Genomic DNA, 23,441 nt, shown 5'->3' on the forward strand with positions numbered 1-23,441 from the left:
CCATTTTATATTTATGGACTTCAGGCATGAAAGGGTCTTAGTGAAGGATCTGTCTCTCACCCTGCTCTTTGTCCCCATCCTTCTCCTCCTGCTCTGCCACCCTAAGCCACATTGAGGCGCTGAAGCCGCTAGCCATGTGGGGCCAGCAGTTCTGCCCTACCAGGGGCAGGTGGAGAGGAGCAATGTGCCAGGGAGAGGAACGGATGTGGCTTGGTCGATACTCACTATCCCCCTCCCTGCGCCCAGGAGACAATTTGCCCTTCCACAGCAAACCAACACTTTTCCCTCCAGCAGCACCGTTCTGCCTGGAGCCCATGGAAGCCCCTCCTGGGGTCGAAGCCCCAAGGATTATTGGAAAGGTCAGGAAGTGAAGAGGTTCTATATTCACGTTGGCTTCAACAATTTGTAGTATGCCTTTTAGTAAAATTTCCTGCAGGTAAAAAAGTAAACAGGGAGTCAGAAACACAGAAGATTTAATAAAGAAAACACTTGACAGGTTTGTGCAAACTCTGCCTGCTTAAGTAAAGAAAATGAAAAAAATCACACATTACTGAGCAGTTCAATTTCTTCAACAGTCTGATCCATCTAGACTAGCTCAGCATTAAAGCCGTAAAAACAGTGAACATTTTGACAGAATGTATCATAACCGTCTTAAATATAAAAAACCTGGGTAGCAGCACAAAAACAGTGGCCACTGTAGTCACTGATATGTCTCATTTTCATACACGGAAACTCAAGTCACATGTCATCACATTCATGTGGTTAAAAATAAACCCCTCTCTTTCCTTTCCTCTCTTGGAGACAGGTTATTAATGATGTCTGCTGCCTGATTCCAATTAAACACAGACCTGTGGCAATACGCTGTAGCATCACATCTGTTCCGCACACATTGGTGTTAATTGTATGTAGAATGAAGTGGGCCCGAGGGAGCATTATGTGTTGATGAGTTTTTAAGAACCAAGAAGTGAGAACAGAGTGTGACAGGAAGAGTGGTGTACAAATAAGTTCTTGCTCCTGCTGAAAAATTGAATGTGCAGACAGTGTGAGCACAAGCTATCAGTGTCAACACCCTGAACGTAAGCTAACAGTGCATTGCTGACTGACTGATAGAGTTTGCTATTTACAGTAGGTGGGGTCTTCTCCAGGAAGAGGCGAATCAATAGGGCCAGTTCCTCCGCTGTGATTCGCTGGCTCACCATGGCAACCAGCAGCTCCACTAGCACAGTCTGGCAATCTGAACATAGACCAATGAAGAGCAGATTACGTAAACAGTTTTCATTCACTTGGGCATGCACCAGAACACCACAGGCAGAAACAATAAACAGCGTCACCGCCTGCTTTGCTCTGAACAATAAATATACATGTGACAGAAAAACAAACAGGCCACAGACACATGACAATATCTAACAATGACAGATAAGATAAACATGATTTCTGTATATAAAAACAATCCTTTGGGTAAAGCTTTTTCCAAGAATTACTAAAATGATGCAGACTGAGTATGACGTTTGAACCCTGAGGAACCAGTCGAAATGTCAGCAGCAGGAAAAAGTAAATCTGCAAACTGAGTGCACCCAATGTTTTTCCCTTAGATGTCACACATGAATAGTATCCTACAGTGTCAGAAAAGACAAAAATAAACCAGAAGGAATAACAAACCTGTAAAGGAGGGGTCTGTTTGGCTGAGGATGCTGTGAAAGCCAGACAGGATGGTTTTGACTCCTCCCTGCGAGGAACAGGACAAGAGTTCATCCTCAGAGCACAGTTGAGGAGAAAAGTAGAGAAACTGCTGAAGCGGCTAAGAGTTGTACAAAGTGTTGTCAGTCTGACCTGGTCATAGAGCAAGGCAGCATTGCGGCGATTGGCGTGCACTGCGCCCAGCAGGCTGTGAAACACATGACTCAAAACCTCCAGATCTGGTGAGCCTGTGGCGAGTAGCTGCAGCTCCATCGTGCAGATCTCCGGGAACAGCAGCACACCACGCCTTGGCCCGTCCGCCACCACCCCAAACTCACGCAGTAGAGTGGACTCCACCTTTACTCCTATGAGAACCACCACACACACCAGGGCAAGATCAGTAACACTACAAGACTTAGAGATGATAAACGTCACGCTGAATGGCATGCCACACATGCTAGCACAGAAACACACACGGGCCGGCTGTGTTGCTTAAACATCTTCACGATCCACAGGCATTCCCTGCTTCAGCTCCATCCTTCCATCTTGGAGGCAGCTCATAAAAATGAGTTATCTTCAGTGCTGTGCTCAGCCTCAGAGCAGCATGGGAGTCCCCTCATGATTTACAGGGGAGCAGCCCAGCAGGCTCTCACACAGCTTCTAGGACCTCCTGTAATTAATGAACCTCGCTCTCTCTCCTTGTGCACAGCTGTTTGCCTCCAACTAACACTCACACAGCCAGATATACACTGCTGAGCCTGTCAGGAAATATAAACTGCATAAATATGAAAGACTTATACCAACTGGTATCACTTCATATCATTTGTGAAAAATTGAGATGCTTGTGTTAGAGACTGGGTTTACATAGAGGTCTAGCTGTGAGGGTGAACGCCGGGGCCGAGAGTCAGTTTTTGTGATTAACGGAGTATTGATGGATTAGTATAGAATACGGTGGGACTCGAGAAGCATGTAGGTTTTTACTATTCCATTTTGGAAATTAAACATTAATTTATGCTGCTTATTGAAAGTCTGCTGTATATGTTTTCTGTTAAGTATTAGTTATTTTTGCTTTGTTTTTTTGACATATATATTTCATGTTATTTTTTTAATGTTCAAATTAAATCATATTCAGTTAAATATAATTGCACAAGCTTCTACTGTATATCATTTTTGCTGTGTTTTTGGAAAAAAAAAAGTACTTTAGTGCACAAATCATTTCGATTAATCTCTTTTCAAAAGTGGAAAACTGAACATAAGAAGCTAGTCAAGTGTAAGCACAATTAAGAGACTAAGGAATAGGCTTTACAAAAACATAGATGTGAAGTGCATGTTCCATATCATGATTGAATTGTGAGGAGGCAGCAGTTAACAGGGCCAGGAAATTTTAATGTGGGCATAAAGAGGAAAGCCTGGGGAGTCAGGATGTAGGATGAGTGAGTGCCAAATGCCACAGCTGACTGTAATAGATTACGACAGCTGTCAATCATGCAACATCCCCCTGGAATACTTAATATTTGAACACTTCAACAAAAAAAAGAGAAAGCACCAGACATGGGATGATGTGAAAATGGCATGTCACGTATATTCCAGCCAAAATACAAGAGATTCATGATATTATCCTGTTCTCATCAAAACAAGCTTAAAACTCTTAAAATGGCTCTAAAACATAGTGGAGTGACTTTACCTTACAAGCAAATATTTGCATTGCATCACAAAGACGACACACATCTTTTTTAAGTGATCTTCCTTTTCAGTGCAAAACAATTTAAAAAAACTATTAAAAAGCCAGGGTTTTTAACTACTTAAAATGACATCATGTCTTTCGACATAAAATATACCGGCACTTGATTTAGCTCTATTGTGTTTTTTGAGGTTGGTGTGTATGCAACCTGTTTTGCCAGAGTCTCTTTATTGTTTCTTACACCGCAGTCTTTTTGGGTGCTGCTGGACACGATAATCACTATTATTCTGAATATGGAATTTGACATGATCAACTTAATGAGTTTTTTATGTTTTATGTTTTTTAACACAATCTGCAATAAAATTGCATATCATCCCATCTCTACTGGTGCCCTTTAAATTAGCCACTGATATCATATGTTGTTGGGGTTTTTTTTTTAACTTGAAGAGGATCATTTTATTTGATTTAGTCTGCCACTGAAGCAACTAGCTGCCATTAGTGGTGATAATTACTTTATCAACAAGATGCATTTTCAACTAAACCAGGATGTTCAAAGTTAAGGAGAAAAGGCTTTCTGATAATAGAGGAAGGATAGAGTATTACTGCCCAAATTGGGGGTTAAATTGTGTCTGGTAGGGGTCAGTGTTTAACATTCACTGTTTTCCAGGACGATAAAGCTTTCCAGGAAGTTCAAGCCTCCATTTGATGGAGACTTTAAGTCACAAGATCCAGCTCATGGGGCCACAGACTGTAGTTGCCTGCAGTTGTAAAACGTAAAACAATGATTTTATTCTGAGGGGATGAAAAAGCAAAAAGGGTATAATCAGGCCACGTTCTTAACTGGTGAGACCAGAGTGGAGAAGCAGACCTAACACAAGAGGCTGTTGTGAGGGGAAAAAGTGCTCAGGCCCCTTTCTGCCATGTCATATGTACGCATTAAAAACTAGCCACTTGTTATTGCCAAATATCCTCCTCAGCAAACCAAAAGAGGATGTGGTTTTTACACTGCAAATTGCTTAAAAAAACATGATGCTGTTCAACATAAAATCCTTCAGTAAATGTAAGGACATGCAATAATGCATAATACTTTCACAAAAGCATTGAATGATTAATTTAATAGTGGGAGAAGCAAGATTTCCCAAGGCTAAAATTCACCAGGTTTAGAGGTTGAGACCAATACACGACCTCTCAATCCATCAAGATTAGTTTGTTGACATTAATCACGAACAAAAACAAATGTTACAGAAGACGGAGCGCATTGGGTAAAAGCAATTTATAGCGTTCTTAAAATAACTGCAGGGAGGTAAAAAAAAGAGTGAAAATTCTGCAGTTGAGGATTTCAAAGTAAAGCAACAGAGAGTTAAACGTTAAACCAGCCTAAGCTAATATAATAAAGAGCAGTTAGGTGTGTGCAGTAGCTGTGGATTCTTGAGAAGGAGTAAATATGGGAGCAAGTGTGTGTGTGTGTGTGTGTGTGTGTGTGTGTGTGTGTGTGTGTGTGTGTGTGTGTCTGCATGCACATATGTGTGCATGTGTGTGTGTGTGTGTGCATGCACGTAAGTGTGCGTGTGTGTTTGGCAGTAAGCGTGGACCTACCCTCTTCCTGCTTGGCCATGTCTTCAGGGTTGCTTTCACTGTCAGCGTCGTAGCCCTCCTCCTCCCCCGGGGGCTTGACGCCACAGTTCTGCACCTCGTCCACCTCCTCAGACAGATCGCCTGCTGGGGCCACCCCTTCCGCCAACACCTGGAGCTTCTGACAGAAGGAGAGTCAGAGAGGAACAGTGAGACAGAGACAGAGAGCGAGAGAGGAAGGGAGGTAAGAAAAAGTCATGAATTTCAATGTCTTACAGTCCAGATACAACAAGATCACCGCCTGGTTCCTAGATAAGAAGAATTTTGCAAGATCTTACCCAATCTGATTTAAAAAAACAAACAAAAAAAACTCCTGGACTGAGAATGTTTTGCTAAAATATACTAAGCATGACAAGCAGTGGTCCAACCACTAATACAGCGAATAAATTGCCAACAAAATGTTTTCAAGTGATGAGGGGGGAAAAAAAGTACAAGATTTTGGTCATAAGACAAATATCAGCTGACTTGCAGGGCACTCACACAGCCCAGTTCCTTGACGTGAACAGTCAGTCATCATATGTGCACGTAGACACACACACACACACACACACACACACACACACACACACACACACACGTAAACAGTCAACTCTAACCCGTTGCCTAGTTCAAAGCAGAGGCTTACTGTAATACACACCTCTATTCCTTTCAGCATAAGACGAGGCAGCTTTGATATTCGATTTTGCTAAAGGGAACATTTCAAAGAATAGTCTTTCAGTGGACAAACTTTGTGGTGAAAGACTAATCTCGGAGCTTCATAGCACATAGTTGTAATGGTTAAGTGAACATCACGCTCTACTGGGCTCACTGAGAAAGAAACTAAGCTCTTAGGAAATAGGTAAATCTATTATATAAAAAGCTAAATCCTCCAGTGTTGGAACAGGCTTACTCAGACAGGCATTTTAAGACTTGTGAAAAACACATCTGAGGCTGTGAGATGGGGGGGACCCACTACCGGGTGGGTAGTCATTTTAGTGAGAAAGGAAAATTATTTTCTTTTTACCCTGTCTCTGTTTGTTTTTTGTATTTGTCACACTTCCTGGAAGAAATAAGAACAGTTTCACATTTGAGAATCAGTCATTAATCCCTTCAAACCTGGGTTGACATCACTTTTCATGTGCTGCGTTCAGACACCTTGCACAAGCATTTCAAACTTTGCACCATAAACAAATTGGTTTGATTTCTTTTGAGAACATGGGGAAAAGGCAATGAGCAACTTGATGAAAAATGTCCCGCAAAATGGAAGAAATTAGTAGATTAAGAAAACTATATTTAAAAAAAAAAAAAAAGCTAAGGAATATAAAGCTAAAGCTATAAATAAAGCTATCTTTATATTGATCTTAATTATACATTTAAAAATATTTAACTTATTTTAAGCACCCTTTTCGGGCAATTTCCTTTGTTTTTGACCTTCCTTTTTTTGTTATTTATCGTTTATTTTTCAGGTTATTTTTTTTTCTTTTTACTAATTTCTTGCTTATTTTGGGGTTGTTTCTTCTTTGCTCAGGTTTCAAAGTGTTTATGTAGATTACATCAATAGTGATACTATTGAGAAGGTAGGAGTTGTTGTGACTGAAAGATATGTGTAAATATATTCCAACCAATTTATTCTTGACATGTTTATAAAGACTATATAGGCAAAAGTCACAGTATCATGCAAAAAGCTCTAAAACAAAGTACCACGAGTGAGCTGTTTGGGTTTCAAAATGACACAATGCTTGGTCATGTTTGCATCCACTGCTCAGTCTAAACAAAGGCTATCATTATTTAGGTCTGCTGTTTTGTTGCACATCGGGCAGATAACGGCTGCTAAGCAACATAGTTTGAGCGGCCATACACAGCCGCGCTGATGCTTGACAACACTCAGTTGGAAAATGTTTTTTCTTTCATTGTACCTTCCCTCCTAAATAAACACTGCTGCTCTTTATATTTTCCCATGGCGTCCAGCCAAAGACGCAGCATTTGGTGTCTGAACACAATCAGCTTCTTTCTACTCGGAAAAAACAATTAAAAAAAACAACTGTAAATGAAATGTGCTTTCTTTCAATCTTTTGTGCTGGAATGAACTTTTATCGAGCAAAGATTCATAGTTCCCTTGCAAGCAGCTAATGACAGCAGAAGATATGTTCATATCATTCAGCACACAACAAGATGCAGTTTGCTTCCTGTCACATGCTTGTTTTAATCTCTCAAGTCTCTCCAGTCCTCACCACTGTATGACACAATTTGCCACCTTATTTAAACAAGTTATGAGAAACTGTTTAATGAAAAGGCAAGGTAAATGGTAAATGGACTATACTTGTATAGCACTTTTCTAGTCTTATTGACCACTCAAAGCGCTTCAACACTACATGTCACATTCACCCATTCACACACACATTCACACACTGGTGGCCAAGGCTACCGTACAAGGCGCCACCTGCTACTCAGTAATCATTCACACACACTCACACTCCGATGACGCAGTGTTGAAGCGCAAGGATACTTCGACATGTTGCGCAAAAGAGCCTGGGATCGAACCGCTGACCTTCTAATTAGAGGACGACCCACTCTACCTCTGAGCCACAGCTGAGCAGGCTCAGAAAGTACGAAAAACAGTCCTTATTTCATTGTAATTAGTTGCAATTCTTTAGGGTTTTTTTTCTGGGGGGGGGTAAAAAGTATGACTTTGGTACCCAACCCTATTGATAATTGAGTGGATATATCAATGCAGATCAATGTTGAATTACACCCATACTGACAGAGAGAGACAACAGAAACCAAAGAGCCCGTAGCTGCTAATTTTGAAATAGCAGCAAATTAAATCATAGCAACATTCACTGAAGAGGATAACTAGAGTTTACACTGATACATTGTTACATGGGTGGAAGGCAGAATTTGCATACGAGGTGCTAATAAGGGCATTTAAAGTTTAATACAAATTTTTATTTTTTAAGGCTTTATTCTGTTGAGTAGTCCAGAAGAAAAGATTAAGATTAGTAAAGTAACATTTTGCAGAGAGCTTTATATTGTGAATAAGACAAAACCTCCTGTGACTGCAAAGGTATCAAGTGTCTGACTGGCTCTAACCTGAACTTGCCTCTTGATACATGAGTAGCCAAAAAAAAAAAACAACTTGAGAATATAAAAAGGTGCAATAACTTCACTCACAGTTTCTTCAAAGGCAGGACTCACCCTGTCTGGCTTCTCCTCAGGGGGATCAGGACAGGATGACACCTCTGCCAAGGCCACTCTCAGGAGAGAGTCAAACAGAGGAATAGCAAGGTCAGAGTTCACCACGCCTGAGCGAGAGAGCTGGTCTCTCACCTCAAACAGGGTCTCTTCCACTGACTGGAGCTATCAACAAGAGCAGATGTAACATTTTTATTAAAACCAGGGGTTCTTCTATGGTAGATGTGGTCAGGGGTTGGCCAATATGATATTAAACTACATACCTGATGAGAAAGCTCGGGCTCTATCCTCTGCAGGGCCGAGTTAGCACTGTGCAGACAAATAGCCAGCAAGGCTTCAAGGAGACGAATACTTTGTAGTTGCCACTCTTCCTCCAGCTTCTTTGCTGGATCTTTGGTCTTTCCCTCAGCTGGACCAGTGCCGAGGGTGTCGGCTGAAACATGAGTTGTCTCCTCCAGTCCCAGTGAGGAAGCCGTGGACTCAGGGCTGCCTTTGCCCTTACCATCTCTCTTCTTCTTTGCTTTCCCATCCTTGGTTTTACAGGAAAGCTTCTGAATAACCATGGCCATGAGGCGCAGGCAGACATCAAGTCCTCCTAGCCTGAAGAACTGCCTCTGAAATAACGGGCTGGCCAGGTAGATCCACCGACAGACTGACCAAACATCTGCAGCGCGTCGTACCTGCTCTTTGGAGGGCAGAGCCACACTATCTGGAGACAGGTAGGGCAGTCGCCCACCAAGAGGTTCACTGGCGGTACTGTCGTAACCTGAAGTGTCCTCAGAGTCATTGGCCGAGTCCCGATCAGAGTCGGCCTCCTTGCTGACACAGAGGAAGGCCACACACAAGAAGAGGTTGATAACATGGAGGTGGGTCTCTGCTCGGCTGCGCCCTGGCCCACGGCCCTGCCCACTCCGGCTCTTGTGACGCGGATATGCCTCCTTTAGGCCTTCGTAGAATTTGCTGAGGCTTTGTGGGCCCTCTCCAGCCCCTCGGGACCCCAGTTCCTCAGCCAGGCCCAAGACAGCCTCCCTTTCTTCAGCATCAGCACTCTCCAGCTCCTGAAGCACCCCGTCAGCCTGCTGGTGTCCGATGCCAATTATCAGAGTCTCAAAGACCTTCAAAGCCAAGGAGCGTGTCTGGTCTAGGTAGACCAGCTCCGTCACCTGATTGAGCCCGTTGCAACTGACGAAAAGGTCTCGGATCACCCTGCAACAAACAATATAACAAATGAAGCAACGCAAAACAGAAATTGGACATAAACATTACACATACTACACATACATACTCGAACTTTGTTTGTTTGTTTGTTTGTTTGTCTTTTGTTTCTATTGTCATTTTACTTAGGAATATGTGCAATGTGCAATAACATCTAAGGAGATATCCTGTACATGTACAACATTATATGACTGAGCAATAATTTATTGTACTTGGTCTGCTTTTATTGCCTGTTTTTAAACATATTTACTGTTTTTTTATATTTAGTTTTTTTTTGTATTTATGTTTACAGTCTTTGATGTGTCTGCTTGTCTTTAAATTTCAGTATGTACCACTGGAGACACAAAATTTCATTGTACAGCTGTGCAATGACAATACAGGCAGTTTTTTTGTTTTTTTTTTAATACGGGGTAGAGGAAATGGATGGGGGAATCTGATGATACTCAGTGAACTGTTACGTTTGTTTGTCCATTGGTGATTGCTGATTATTGTGCACTCTTCTGAAATAAAAAGATGTGGAGCAAACGTAAAGTGTGCATACGTCAAGGTCAAGCTGTGATGGCAAGATAGTAAGCAGAGGTAAAAAAAATAGTTTAGAAACACAGCAATCGTGGCTCCAATTTGGAACTATTGAGAAAAAAGTACAGATCAGGATGAGAACATCTTGAGCAGCCTCGCTGAAAGTGAAGTGGATGAAAATCAAACGGCTGCAAGTGCTAGTGGCTACTTAAGCAGCGCCAGTAAAGTCTCTGATGGGGAGCTGGCCTTGTAGTACATGACAGATGTGTGGAAGAGTTTAATTGCCAGTATTTTCTGAGGTGGTGCTAAGTGTAAAATATTTTAAAGCATTGCCTTGGCCTTTCAGTTACTTTAAAATCACCACCAGGAAGAATATTTCTGTGCATGAGCCCCTCATTGACTGAGGAGAAGATTAACGTGGAGACAGGAAGAGAGAGAAAGTAGATGTTAAGCGCATACATATAAACTCACAGATCTCCCAGCAATTAAAATAAATGGCACCACTCAGTCTAATCTAACAAATTCTGCAACTATTCAATCAGAGGAGAAGCCACTGGCACCACACAGAGCCCGTCACACTCTTTCCTTCACTGATTTCATTTCCTCCCCATTGGATTGCCAATGTAATTTCCCCCAGGGCAAAACAACTCCTTTAAATACATTAGTCAACTTCTATTAACATGATAAATTAACTGTGAAGGACACAACAAGCCAACATTGTACATAAACACAACTGCTATATTTGTAAAGTTCCCACTTTATTTACAGCATTCCCTCTGTTATCTTTTGTGTGTGTGTGTGTGTTTATTTTACTGAGCGACAAAGACAAATTTGCACCAGACTGTGTCAAAGTTATCTGAATGTGAATCATATGTTAAGTTAGCAAAACAAAGATGACATTTTCCCCTCTTGAATTTGTTTACTACTGGAATACACATACAACTGAGACATTGTTAAACAATAAATTGCACCGTTACAATGCAAGGTAAATTACCTTAAAAGAATAATGTGTCACCTCTGAGAGAGGGTTCAATCAACGTTTGTTAAGAGAAAACAAGCTGCTCAAGAGATGATCTGACACTATACACTGACTGGAAATGAAAAACACTTTCATCTCTGTATGGGATTGTTTACGCAGTATGTCAAGGAATCAAAACAGATGTTCACTTGAAGCTTTGAGCTCCGTGCATGAATCGAGTAAATTTAATAAATAATAAACTCACTGATTTTTTTTCTCCAATTCAAACCCTTTCTCCTGCCTTCCTCTAAATTAATGTAGAGTCGATTAATTCTGATTTTTCAGAGCATTTCCCCTTGCCATTAGTAGTGTGCAAGTCCAACAGGATGACTTTCCAGCCTTAATATTTAATGCTTTCATCTGAAAATTATGGAGTTCTGTCATGCAGAAAAGCCATAGGAGCGGTGCAAGATGATGCTCTCACTGACAATAATTTGGTCTTCAACATTGCAAGTATTTATTCCTTCAGACCAGAGTGAAAACTGTGCATATGCTCAGGACCCAGAATAATGTCACACATAAAGTATATTACTGGGCCCAGAGATAATTTGGCTTAAAAGCACTTTGATTATGCTGAATGTGCTGTTTGAGAAAAACGACCTTTGTTAAACCGTTTAAAAGAAGGCTGAAGAGATGGAAAGGTTGAGACTGACTTTTAATTATGTAATTATATTTCAATATTTCAAAAGAAAAAACCCTCAAATATGTAATTGGCCCACCAGATGGAGCCGTATAGTCTAACCTAGTGAGACTGACCATATACAGTACAGTATATGCATGGGTGAGTGGTTTCTCCCTGTTCAAAAGCACTGGGTTTAGAAAGCATCCTTCTACAACTTATGATTTTCTTGATCTTGCTGTGCAGTTGATATTGCAATCTAGATGCCAATGTTCCAAGACATACTGCAAAAAAGGTTTTGTTTTTGTTTTTTTGGATTCATAAGATCAGTTGTACATTATATATGGGAAGCTCCTGTTTTATTTACCTTGTTTGCTGTGACCTCAAGTTTCAATAAACTTGTGCAACTGTGACCAAACAGACTAATCTAAATGTCTAAATGTATTAAACATAGTGTATAGCAGACAATTAAAAACTGCATGAAGTGGAGTTCTTAAAGCTGTTTAGAGTAACAACAAATAAAGAGACATCAACGTGTACAGCAACAGCATGTTGATTACGTGGCCATATCGTCTAAATTTAACAGCTTAAACGGTTTTGTCCCCTCACATACTGCAGCAGTGGATAATTTAAGAATACAGGTGAAAACTTGCTCTTAAACGCCAGAAATCAAAACAAGCATTGGCTCTTGCCCACACTTGGACTCATACTGCTTCCACTTTTTTTTGATATGCTACAATGGCATTAATCAAGGATTTTGTTGTTTTTAGTCATTAAACCTGCAGTGCTTTTGTCTCTACTCTGATTACACAAACACAGTCAACACATGCTGATGATGTCTGCCTGCAGGTGAGCTTTTCTTTTTGACTTTAATCCTTCCTCTGAACACCTCTTCTTTATTATCCGGAACATTCACTCCAGAAACGTTTCTTGAACGCTTCCTGGGATTTTTAGCTATAACTTCTGCAATAAACTTTGCTGCTCTCCTTTACTAAGGTTTCTGGCCCTTCTTGCCCCCTTTAACTCTGGCTGGTTGATGTAAAACACACTTTCAGAGTGCCAGCAACAGACATGATGCATTGATAGAGAATAAACTGCCAACAAAATGTTCTCAAGTGATGAGGGGGAAAAAGTACAATTATATTGGGCATGAGACAAATAAGTCACAACAGACACCAGACACTAGACATCACAACTCTGGTATACAGAGAAATACAAATCTTTCCCTGGCAGAATCAGTGTGTGTTTGGTAAGACCTTGAATGTAACAAACCTTCATTCGTATGTAAAATTCATGCACTCCAGCTTTGACAAATAAATAGTGAAAAAAAAGTATTCAAATGTACATCCCTCATACTAAAAACCACATGTATTCATGAGCCTACTCAGGTATGTAAATTATAAATATCCACTGAGCAGCAGCAAAAATGCATTAAAGGTATGTTAAGGAAGAAATAAAAAATGATGCTAAGAGCACATGGTCTCCAAAAGTGGGATTTATCTGAATATAGGACTTGTGTAAGGATGCTTTTTACATAAGCATAAGGGCCTAAAATTGTCTCTAAAGTGCCTTTGAAAAGGCTCGGATGACAAACATCACAGCTGTAAAGACTTTGAATGCCAGTCAAACCTGCAGAGAGCACAACAACATACTCTGAATTTCAATAAGGAAACCTATCCGCCCACCGCTGACAGACTGCCTCAAAGCATCCATCCATCCATTTTCTATACACGCTGATCCTGTTTAGGGTCGCATGGGGATTCAACCTATGCCAGCATGCAGTAGGCTAGAGTCAGTACACAACCTAGACAGGTCACCAGGGTTAACACACAGACAGACAGGCACATTCACATTCACACATATCTAGGCAGTTGAATCTTTACTTATCCTGCGTGCCTCTGGATTGCCTCAAAGCAGAGGACTCAATATTCAACTGATAAAATATAGAACAAGAATAAAACCTAATTAATACAGTGTCAAACCAAGTTAGTGTTGGCAGCATTTTGTAATAGGTGTCTGCACAAACACCACAAGCACCTGCTTTCGCCAGACTACTGTACTCGTGACAGTGTTACATAAACAGTTAATGATCCTCCCTCTGTCACTCAGTGCACAAAGCTGTAATAAATTATTGATTAGCATCAATTAGCAATGACCTGGAGAGACAGATCTAATAACAAACTATGTCCAAGTGGATAAGGTGTCTGCCTTGAGCTGGGTGATTATATTTGTTTTATGGGATAAAACGAAAGGAGCAGAATCGACTTCTTGAGTCAGAAATTTGTCAAAACAACCACCTGCATCACTTTAATATGATGACAGATTAGTTTAAACACCTTTTATAGATGCCCCTGCGCATTTAATTATCCCAAGAACAGCTTGCAGAATCTTTCTACCTAAAAAATAAAAAATTTAAAACAAATCTTTGGTAGAACTCTGAAATCTTGTCCGAAACTACAGGGAAATCTCGCTGACTAAAACCACTGAAAAAAAAGGCAGATGATGAAGGAAAAGCATCTTAAAGTCATATAAAACCACTCACCTTGATTTGAGAAGGGCAGGCAGCGTTTGCAGGTATATTAGTAGTACCTCCACAGGCAGGCACTGCGTATGATAGCTGCACACCTGAGTACAGACAGTGGAAACCCCCAGCTGTTGGGCATGATGGGCCAGCTCTACCCCTCTCTGCAGCACAGGGTTAAAGATGTGTGTGTAGAGTTGCCACTGCACTATAGCATTGCCCCGCAGGGTCAGGTGGCACACATGGCCAGCTATCTGCTGACTCAGCTGCCAGTCCTCACCAAACACTAGCTCTTGATAGGCCTCTAAAGCATCCCACTTCCACAGCATGTCCTCTGCCCCCCCTCCGCTTGGCAGAATCCCCTGGGAGCGGTAACACAGACTGGTAGAAACTGCCGAAGGTTCCCCGTGCTGCAGTGTCTCCTCCAGGCCTGGTAACTGGCTGCTGTCCAGAGTGCAGATGTTACAAGAGGCCAGCTTGGCTCTCTCTGAGGGTTGTCCCCCACCAAGCTGGTCTAAAATCAGTCGGCCAAGGACGCTAAGAACATGAGACTGGTAACTACGCAGACCTGGAGCTTGGAAGGCATGCAGCAGGGGTCCAACAACTGAGCGAGGGTCCATACAACAGCAGATTCCAACAGCCTGCACCCCAGCGAGTACCTGCAACACAGCTGGCCCACTGGGGGACAGTCGCTGCAAGAGCCGCAGACATTGGTGAGCACACGCAGCAAGGCAGCAGCAGCGCTCAGGGTAACGCACAGCATCACCCTCCATCCCTTCCTTACCCTCTCCGTCCTCTTCAAAGGGGTTGCGTCTCGCAGCCTGCTTGAAAGCAGACACGGGCAAACCTGACAGGTCTCTGTGGTGATGGAGGAAGTGGGAATATTCACAGCGACGGTGGCGCCGTCTGGCGCACACGGACTGATGCAGCTGCTCCGACTTTGCCTTCTTAACAGCACTGATGATCTTGAAGACCCCTGCAATGAGACCTCGTAGCCTCTCTGAAGCCTCACCTCCTACCTCAGAATCCCTGGCTCTGCCAAGTACCTCCAGCCGCAGCACTGTGGCTTCGAACAGCTCCAGGCCACGATGCTGGACAAACTCATGTATGAGCTCCAGCGCCTGGCTAAAGAAAAATGGGTTGGGTGTGGAAGCTTGCAGGCAGCCCAGCAGCACTTGTAGTACTCCCTCTAGAAGTTCTGGCAGCAATAGCGCTCTGTGGCGATAACGAGAGAATGAAAAGTCATCCTGGACCTCCTGTAGGGTCTTCTTAGGCCGAGGAGCAAAAGGGTCATTCTGTCTGTCCAAGCAGCTCCGAATTTTAAGGGTGGCTCTTAGCAGGTCTGTCAGGCTACGTCTCAGGCTATCTGGGAGGGTTTCACTCTGACTCACATCCACTGACATCAGGTGAAGGATAGTGCGTAGAAGCATCCGCTGGACCAGTGCGATGGGCTCTTCCGTCCAGCCTCCAGCAAGCTCCTCTGCCCCCGTCCCACCAGGCCCTCCCCCTGGACCACAGCAATCTCCAAACTCAGTCAGGATCTCAGTGAGAGTAGGTACGACGCTGACTGCCAGGCCAGGGTTGTGATTGATGCTCATGTCAAACTTACAAACCTTCTCCAGCAGAGAAAGCAACACATGGCAGAGGTCAAAGGGCGAGTTTTCCATACGGTTGAAAATTGATATTGCAGCTGGGTCTGTCAGGGTTTCAGTGTCCATCATTTGGGAGCCAGGGGCTCGAGGGTGTGGGTATGGTGCACTCATGGTTTCTGTGTTGCTGGTGGCGGTGGATGTTAGCTGTGAGGCTTCTGAACGATGATGCTGACAGCTTACACGGATGGTGGAGCCATGTGATCTTCGGCTCCTTGCACCACTGGGGCCCGGGACAGCTTTGTCTTCAGGGTTGGCTTCCGAATCTGAGGTAGAAACCTGGGACTTCCGAGCATCCTTTACAGAGTATCTCTGCGCTGTCCTGCGCGATCTCCGTGACTTCCAGGTGCCGCTGCCAACACGAGACCTCTTCCCAGAGCTCTGCTCATCTGTCGCAGCCTTCTGTCCTGCTCTGAGAGGGGTTGCCTTCACCTCCCGGCTGAGGAATACCTCCAGTAAGGACGGCAGGGTGAAATCTGTCAATACAAAGAAATCTGTCAGTTTCATTCTGGACATACATAATGAGCTTGTCTACACTAAGTTTTGTGGTTTTGGTGATCTGTTCACAAGTGGGCAGCGCTAATTACAAGTTGATACGATCACCAAGACACATTGTTATTCTATCACTCAAGCAACTTGCAGAGGTGGTCTGGGATGCATTTGACCACATATTTTTTGTAGTGACAACGCGAACACATCCTGATGCATCCCTGATAAAGAACTATGTTATCAATGCTGGACATGGTGGTTGTTTTAGTGACAGTGTGCTAACACTTTAAAACTGGCCTATTTTAGTAGGAATTGAATGAAGTATTGCGTAGCCGTCCATCATTTTGCACTATGGAAGGAGACGTGCTGACATGAGTGAGCATGCTGACAAGCAGCTAGCGAGGGTGTGGTTGTAAAAACCATGCCCGCTTTGTTGTTTGTACCTTCTAGTAACGTTTCTGCAAATTGACATTGGCAGTAACGAAATCTGACGATGGCGATTTGTCTCAGCTGTCTACTTGTGTTCGGATAAGCAAAACACTTAAAATCGAGTAAAGACGGCCTAATAGACCTACATAGAGAATGTACTTCTAGACATTCATACTATTATTTTGACTCACACTTAAATTGTACACTGAGGACATAGTGAATTAATGTCTGCTAGTGTCACATTTTAGGAACTGAGACTTAAAATCAACATTCTTCAAACTATTGCCATTTGAAATTTTCAATTTGCAAACAAGATTTTAAAGTATAAAGTGAGTAAGCTCAGCTGCATGTCAGCAGACATTCTGTGTTTGTTAAAACACACTCTGTGAGTAAGAATTAATTAAAGTAAAAATGTGTAGAGTCCATGTTAGATTGGATCAGCAGTCCTGTACTAAATGCCGGTGTCATCCTGAGGTCACTGGCCTCTGCAGCCAGTATCTCTCCTGTTGTGTGGCTGCTGATGTTTGTAACACTAAGATTCTACATAATGGAGACATTTACTTCACGATAAACAGATTCATCCACCTCAAAATAAGCCCAGTACAATGTTTGCAGCAAAGAAAAAACTGCACTGAAAATAAAAATGAGTCACTTGATAGGAACATCACAGAAACTATTTACAGTCAAAAGCAATGTGCACACATTCCACTGCCTTCACCAAAGCTAATGCTGAAACGTGGCTTGACCTCAACTGGTAAATAATTATGTAAAAGATGGAAAATGAAGCATATAAACGAACACATCAAAAGAACATTTCTGGCCCATGAAATACAGCCTGCATTTCAGTTCCTCTGTACAAATGATATTCACGTACAGTTTGTAAACTACAGAGAACTGCAACACACAGACAAATTTCACATTTGTAAAAACAAATTATGTAAAATAAAATCATTAGTTACAAAGCAGGAATAAGAGAAAGTCACATGCCATTGCAGCTGGGCATTGTGAGGTATGTGCTCTTAATACCAGCATTAACATTAACAAGAAATAAAGTATTTTTGGGTACTGACCTGGGGCTTTCTCCTCCTGCACAGGGATTTTCCAGACCAGTGGTAGTAAAGACAGCAGCAAAGTGAGCAGCTCCTCCCGGCATGTCAGTTCCTGAGAGTGCAACAAAACACACTGAGGTTACCTAGAAAGCCTCCCTGCCCCTCTCCTTGTGGTCACACACTGAAGTCACACCCAGACACTCCTATTAAGATAAACTCTTAACTACTGTCCATATTTGGTACAAATGTCCATTTGGTTTTCACCAGCATAAACAGGGAGAATTTAGCTACTTAAAGATTTTTTTGTACCTGAATTTGACAGCTTTTGAGAAGTAGCTTCATCTCAGGACTTAGTTATTTGCGAACATTTAGTTTATTAGTTAGTCTTCAGTGAAATGTGTCAGGAAGCAATGTAGCAGCTACATGACGGCTTTACTTCCTAGACCTTGGGGATCTCATGTCTTTCCAGGACATACCTCACAGCAGAGAGAGAACCGACTCCTTCATGTGTTAATTAAAAACAAACAACCTACTCCTTCAGGTGTGAATTATGTTTGATCAACTTGCCGATTTTACAAGATTGTGAGTATTATTCTTTTCACGGTACAATACGCACTGCAATAAATCAATACAGCATGTGTGCCGTTTCTTGAAGTTAATTAGTCTGCCAGTTTTGTGTTGTTTATACACAGCATGATATTGACTTAATTTACTCATTTAGTTTCACACCAAACGAGTAGACTTTTCATTAGATACTCTTACCCTCATGAATAGTTTTCCCTCTATTTAATAATACTATTTGGATACTAAAACTATAGCCCTACTGTGGTAGCTAATAATGATATATTAATAGATAGTTATTATCAGATTTTTGACAGGCAAGAGACGGGTAGAGAAGGGTATGATATGTGGCAAAAGTCATGTTGGGGTTATTGGCATGTGCTATAACAAGGAGCTCCAAAAGCCTTTTTTTTAACACATAAAAACACAAACAACTTGGATTTAGGTCACTTAGATTTGTATTTCTACATACTGAGCAGGACATTTTTTGGTGTAAAAATGAACTTGTCAGCACTCACTGGCTGACAAACTATAGCCTAATTCCCACCAAGCAGTCAGGTTAATTTAAAACAGTTGTGGATGGAGCCGATAAAACCATTTCATTCCCTACCATTTTTCCATCACGCATCTGGTGAGTTACCTAGCACACTTATCTGATCCTATAAGGTGGAGCTGGACACATTGCAGTCCGTTGATTGGTCAGTACAGAATCGACAGTCTTCAACGCACAAACCAGCTATTAAAAATAATCAGATGCAGACCATTTAGTTTTTTTATGTTTTTACATGACTATAGGAATACTAGTTATGTGTGAGAAAGTCTTACTTATCTGATGAGTCTTACATAAGTAACATCTTACTGAGATAGACCTGAGTCATCTGAACAGACAGACACCAGGTAGCACAGGGTATTTAACAGCACAGTGGAACAAACACAACCCAAAATACAATTTCTACTTTATTCAAACACAAGATTAATGATTTAAAATCATGTTTTACACACCACATGTTCTTAAATACCACAAATAAATAAATGTTTATAAAGTGTCTTGCCTTGATTGTCAATAAAGGCTTGACTCCATCCAGACCACAGCTGACACACACAGCTGGAGCTTAAAAAAACACACTAGCACAAGAATGCATCAAATTTCTGCACTTGAAGGCTCCCATTAAAAGGGAAAATACAATGAATGTGTGTGAAATTAGCTAAAAGATGTGAACAAAACGTGGCCGCAGGCATGCTGATACACAGGGTCACCGCATTCGTTGCGCTACAATATTTAATTTAAGAATGCTCTTGCTACTTCAAATCAGTCAATTATGATCTTCTTATTGTTTTAGATTTAGACTGTTTGGCATGAAAATAACTGAACTTAATGATCTCTTGTTTCCCTCTGAAGCAAACAGCCCCCTAAAGGGCAGACTACTATTTACATTGTCATAGGGCAAACACGGCTGATAGTTTCCTCGTCTAGTGTTCTTACTTTGTCAATGGCAGTGACACACTGTATCACTGGCACGTGAGTATTTACCCTGTTTATTAACTCAATTGCACATGATCAGCATCAAAGCACTTAAAAACCTAATAAAACCATTATGATTTTGCGTAGATTGAAGCGTGACTCAACAGCGGTACCATTTGTGATGCAAGGACTGATAAAGAAAAACTCCAAACCCTAATGCTCAGGGGCCTTACTGTTTTCAACTGTGTCCTGATGTTGGGCCCTTTACTGCATGTGCAAAGCTTTAGATTGTCATGTGAAAGTGCCATGTTTACTATGGAAAGCACTGTTTCCTGAATTGTTACAGCCCTTGCCCTTTATATGATAGTATTGCCATCAACATTATGTCAAGCCATATCTGTAAAATCCTTTTTGAACAGGAGTAATACTGTATTTTGTGTATTTTGTCATAAAAAATAACATTATCTACTCTGGAAGTTATTATGATATGCTGTCAACTAAATGAATTTGCATATCAGCACCAACATCCTGTGTGCAGCCGAAGCAGAATGAAGAGACAAACTTTCTGCAATCAATCAGAAAATCAAACAACGCGTAGGCACTGCAAAGCTCATTTCCTCTCTAGATTTGACCACCATGCAAGCTGTAGCAACACCAGCCACAGATGTAGAGAGGCAGCCTAATTGACCACTAAACAAATATGGTGACAGTATCGGCCAGGCGGTGGTATAATAATTGAGCACAGTGTCTGAAAGTCAAAACAGGTATTAGGTTTCTCATTTCTACGGTCATGGAAATATAAGCATCACCTAATGTGAAATGAAATGCTTACAGGGCTTTGAAAAGACTTTAAAGAGAATCTTAACTCCAATTCAATTTAAACCTTGAAACACGATTTGTTCTCTATTTTCCACTAATGGGTTTTATTGCACTATGGTCATTAAATACCCCTTTTATCTTACCATCTGATGTCTGATGGATGTTGTTTGCATAATCTTTGTTGCTTTTATCATGTGTTTGCATTATGCTGTATCACTATAGACAACTCTGACTGTAATTTCCGTTTCATGAAAAGAGATTAGTGGCCACAAAGGTCACATAGGCTTATGTGCAGATATTTAAATTTGCCATGCTGATATTAAACAGCTGCATGAAAAAAAGTTTAAAACATTAATTAAAAAATATGAGGCATAAATTCAAACTAAAAGCAGTGGCCTGAAACCAAGTATGACTATTATTGAACTAGTATGGTAGAAATATTAACATAAATTTGGGATCAAAGCTGCAACTCACAGTGCTGAACTACAGTTAAATGCACATACTGTGTGATGTGGCCTCAAGGTGAAGGTTGCTGATCTTGACTGATCAGTGGGGATGTTTTTCATGATTGAATAATTTGTCGCTTTGAACGTCCTCACCTGGTCAATGATGGAGTCCAGCGTGCTGAGCAACAGGAAGCCCCGTCCCCTCACCAGGTATTCTCCCAGTGCTACCATGTGACTCTCCTCCTCATCTTCCTCCCGTGCCTCCGCTCTCTGGGCCACTGCACTGCATAGTTGATGTACATCAGTCAGGAACTCTCTGGCCAGTGTGTTACTGGCTCCACTCATGTCTGAGCTACAACAGAAAACATAAAATATCATGAAGCTGGGGCACAATCAAATCTGCACACACACTCAGAACTACTATGACGAAGGTCGTCCTTCATAATAAAAGAAAACCATACAATGTTGTTTCTGTGTAACATTATGAGTTATATAATACAGTAAATAAAAACGAAAAGCTGAGAAATCATCTTCACAGACTTAATTGGCCAAACCGCCTCCTTAAAAATCTCTGGCAAAGTCCCAAACTTTGTTTTTTTCCTGTTTTAACTCTTAATAGAGATATCCTTTGGCAGTGAAAGTAAAGCCAAACAGATTTATATGAGGTAGAAAGGTAAGATTATGGAAGTAATTTTAAGGAAAACCAAAATGGTTAAATGAAGTCAGTTTTATTTATATAGAGCCAAATCATAACAAAACTCATCTCAGAACACCTTCATATAGAGTATGTTTAGACCATGTACTATTGTTTTACAGAGAAACAACAATTTCTACCACAATGCTTGCTCAATTTGACAGTCTTAAAAACATACCAATCACATTTCTGCTTGGTTACTTGAAAGTAAGTAGTATTCAATGTATTTATTGCTTACTTGGTTTTAAGAAATAATACCTCTTTCCAGTGCATGTTCAGAGGACAAAGTAGGAATCAAGTATGGAAAAGCAAAGAAAATTTAAAAAGACAAGTTTGCAAAAATGACAGTTAAGCATTATGCTCAAGTGTGTTTTAAATATTATCTGTAAATGTACAGTACTAATGTGACAAAGCTGCAGTTTAATCATATTAGTCCTTCTTTTAGAGTCAATGTAAGGGAAATGCCTGGATACCAACACTGATACAAATCGTGGGAAAATAAAAAAGCCAAAGTGAACTCCCTCAAAAAGCCCAAGCTAACAACATGGTGGCACCCATGTTCCAACAACGTTTCATCTCAATAAGCAAAACCAACTGTTGTGCTTTCATAGAGCACATCCAAGCTAGTGTTCAGGTCTCAACATAAAACACACACTTCACATCTTTCTCCCTTCACAGCTTCAGATACACCCCTGCTTTACAGGACAACCCCAATAATACAGATCAACATGATTTAAGACATGCCCACAGGACTGAGCCATAGCTAATTCCAACTGAGAGTAACCAAATAACTCCGCTTTTACATTCCTGCCATTTAGATGCAGCACAGACCCAAACCTACTTACAACATAATAATAATACATAGAGGACTGCTGGGTAATAATATCTACAAGTATTTAATTTATACCAAACTAATTTCATCTCACCAAATGTTACTGGGACAAATGGTTTCCCTCCAGTCATCTTGTGTCTGCTCCGTGCCTGACTGCAGCTCTGCTGGCTGTATCTGCATACCTCCTCACACGACTGCTGACTGAATTTTCTGTTCTGCAGCACAAATTCCATTAAATTGGAATTTCAAATGGAAGCTTTCCAGATTCGCAGCAGATCAGCGTATCACATGAAAGCATGTGATGTCACATGGCGAGGGGACTGGACTGGAGAATACTGACAAGCCCCTGGTGCCCTGTGGAAGACCTCAGTAATCGACCATCATTCACAGTAACGGTCCTTGTATTCTGCACTACAATAACTGTTTTGGGATTTTTTTTTATTTTTTATTTTTTTGAAAAACAAAAAGGCCTACTTGGAACAACAAGCAAAAGCACCAAAGGAGACAAGTTATCCTTGATAAAGCATACAGTGCCCTATATTACAAGATGAAATCCGCAATGTACTTGTACAATGTAGTTCTATTCTTCTATTATTCCTAATTTCATTCTTGAAGAAATCAAGATTGTAAGTTTCCAAAAGATACACTAATTCCATTAAGATGTGTACAAAATAACGTACAAAACATGTTTTTATTACTCATTAACCCCTTTTTTAATTAATTACAGGTCTATTCCTAGCTTTAATTGAGACCACAAGATTTTCAAAAAATAATTGGCTAAATACATTATGTTGTGTTTCCACTCTTTTGGATAGATTTTTTTTTAGAACATTTCTGCCACAGTAAGACCTACATTCTACTTCTACTGAGGAGCACAGTAGATAAACTGTTTCTGCATCTTCATAGGGGGGTTACTACTACTACTACTACTAGGTGATTTTCACAAGCATAACTGAGA

General features: G+C 41.1%; 1 protein-coding gene across 2 annotated transcripts in view; it reads right to left on the reverse strand.

Annotated features, from left to right (window-relative positions):
* lyst (lysosomal trafficking regulator) overlaps window positions 1-23,441 on the reverse strand; it is a 73,799-nt gene that overhangs the window by 32,524 nt on the left and 17,834 nt on the right. The window contains exons 4-13 of one of the 2 annotated variants that reach the window (XM_042502737.1): window positions 21,111-21,309; window positions 17,691-17,781; window positions 14,075-16,178; window positions 8,425-9,367; window positions 8,165-8,326; window positions 4,955-5,111; window positions 1,831-2,042; window positions 1,660-1,726; window positions 1,125-1,234; window positions 61-430 (exon numbers count right to left, since the gene is read on the reverse strand). In XM_042502737.1, coding sequence (XP_042358671.1) covers window positions 61-430; window positions 1,125-1,234; window positions 1,660-1,726; window positions 1,831-2,042; window positions 4,955-5,111; window positions 8,165-8,326; window positions 8,425-9,367; window positions 14,075-16,178; window positions 17,691-17,781; window positions 21,111-21,309 — 4,415 coding nt within the window. Of the gene's footprint in view, window positions 1-60; window positions 431-1,124; window positions 1,235-1,659; window positions 1,727-1,830; window positions 2,043-4,954; window positions 5,112-8,140; window positions 8,327-8,424; window positions 9,368-14,074; window positions 16,179-17,690; window positions 17,782-21,110; window positions 21,310-23,441 lie in introns of both variants that reach the window. The other variant, XM_042502736.1, reaches the window with a different exon arrangement.

The sequence above is a fragment of the Plectropomus leopardus genome, chromosome 15 (genome assembly GCF_008729295.1).
Source record: "Plectropomus leopardus isolate mb chromosome 15, YSFRI_Pleo_2.0, whole genome shotgun sequence".
Lineage (NCBI taxonomy): Eukaryota > Metazoa > Chordata > Actinopteri > Perciformes > Serranidae > Plectropomus > Plectropomus leopardus.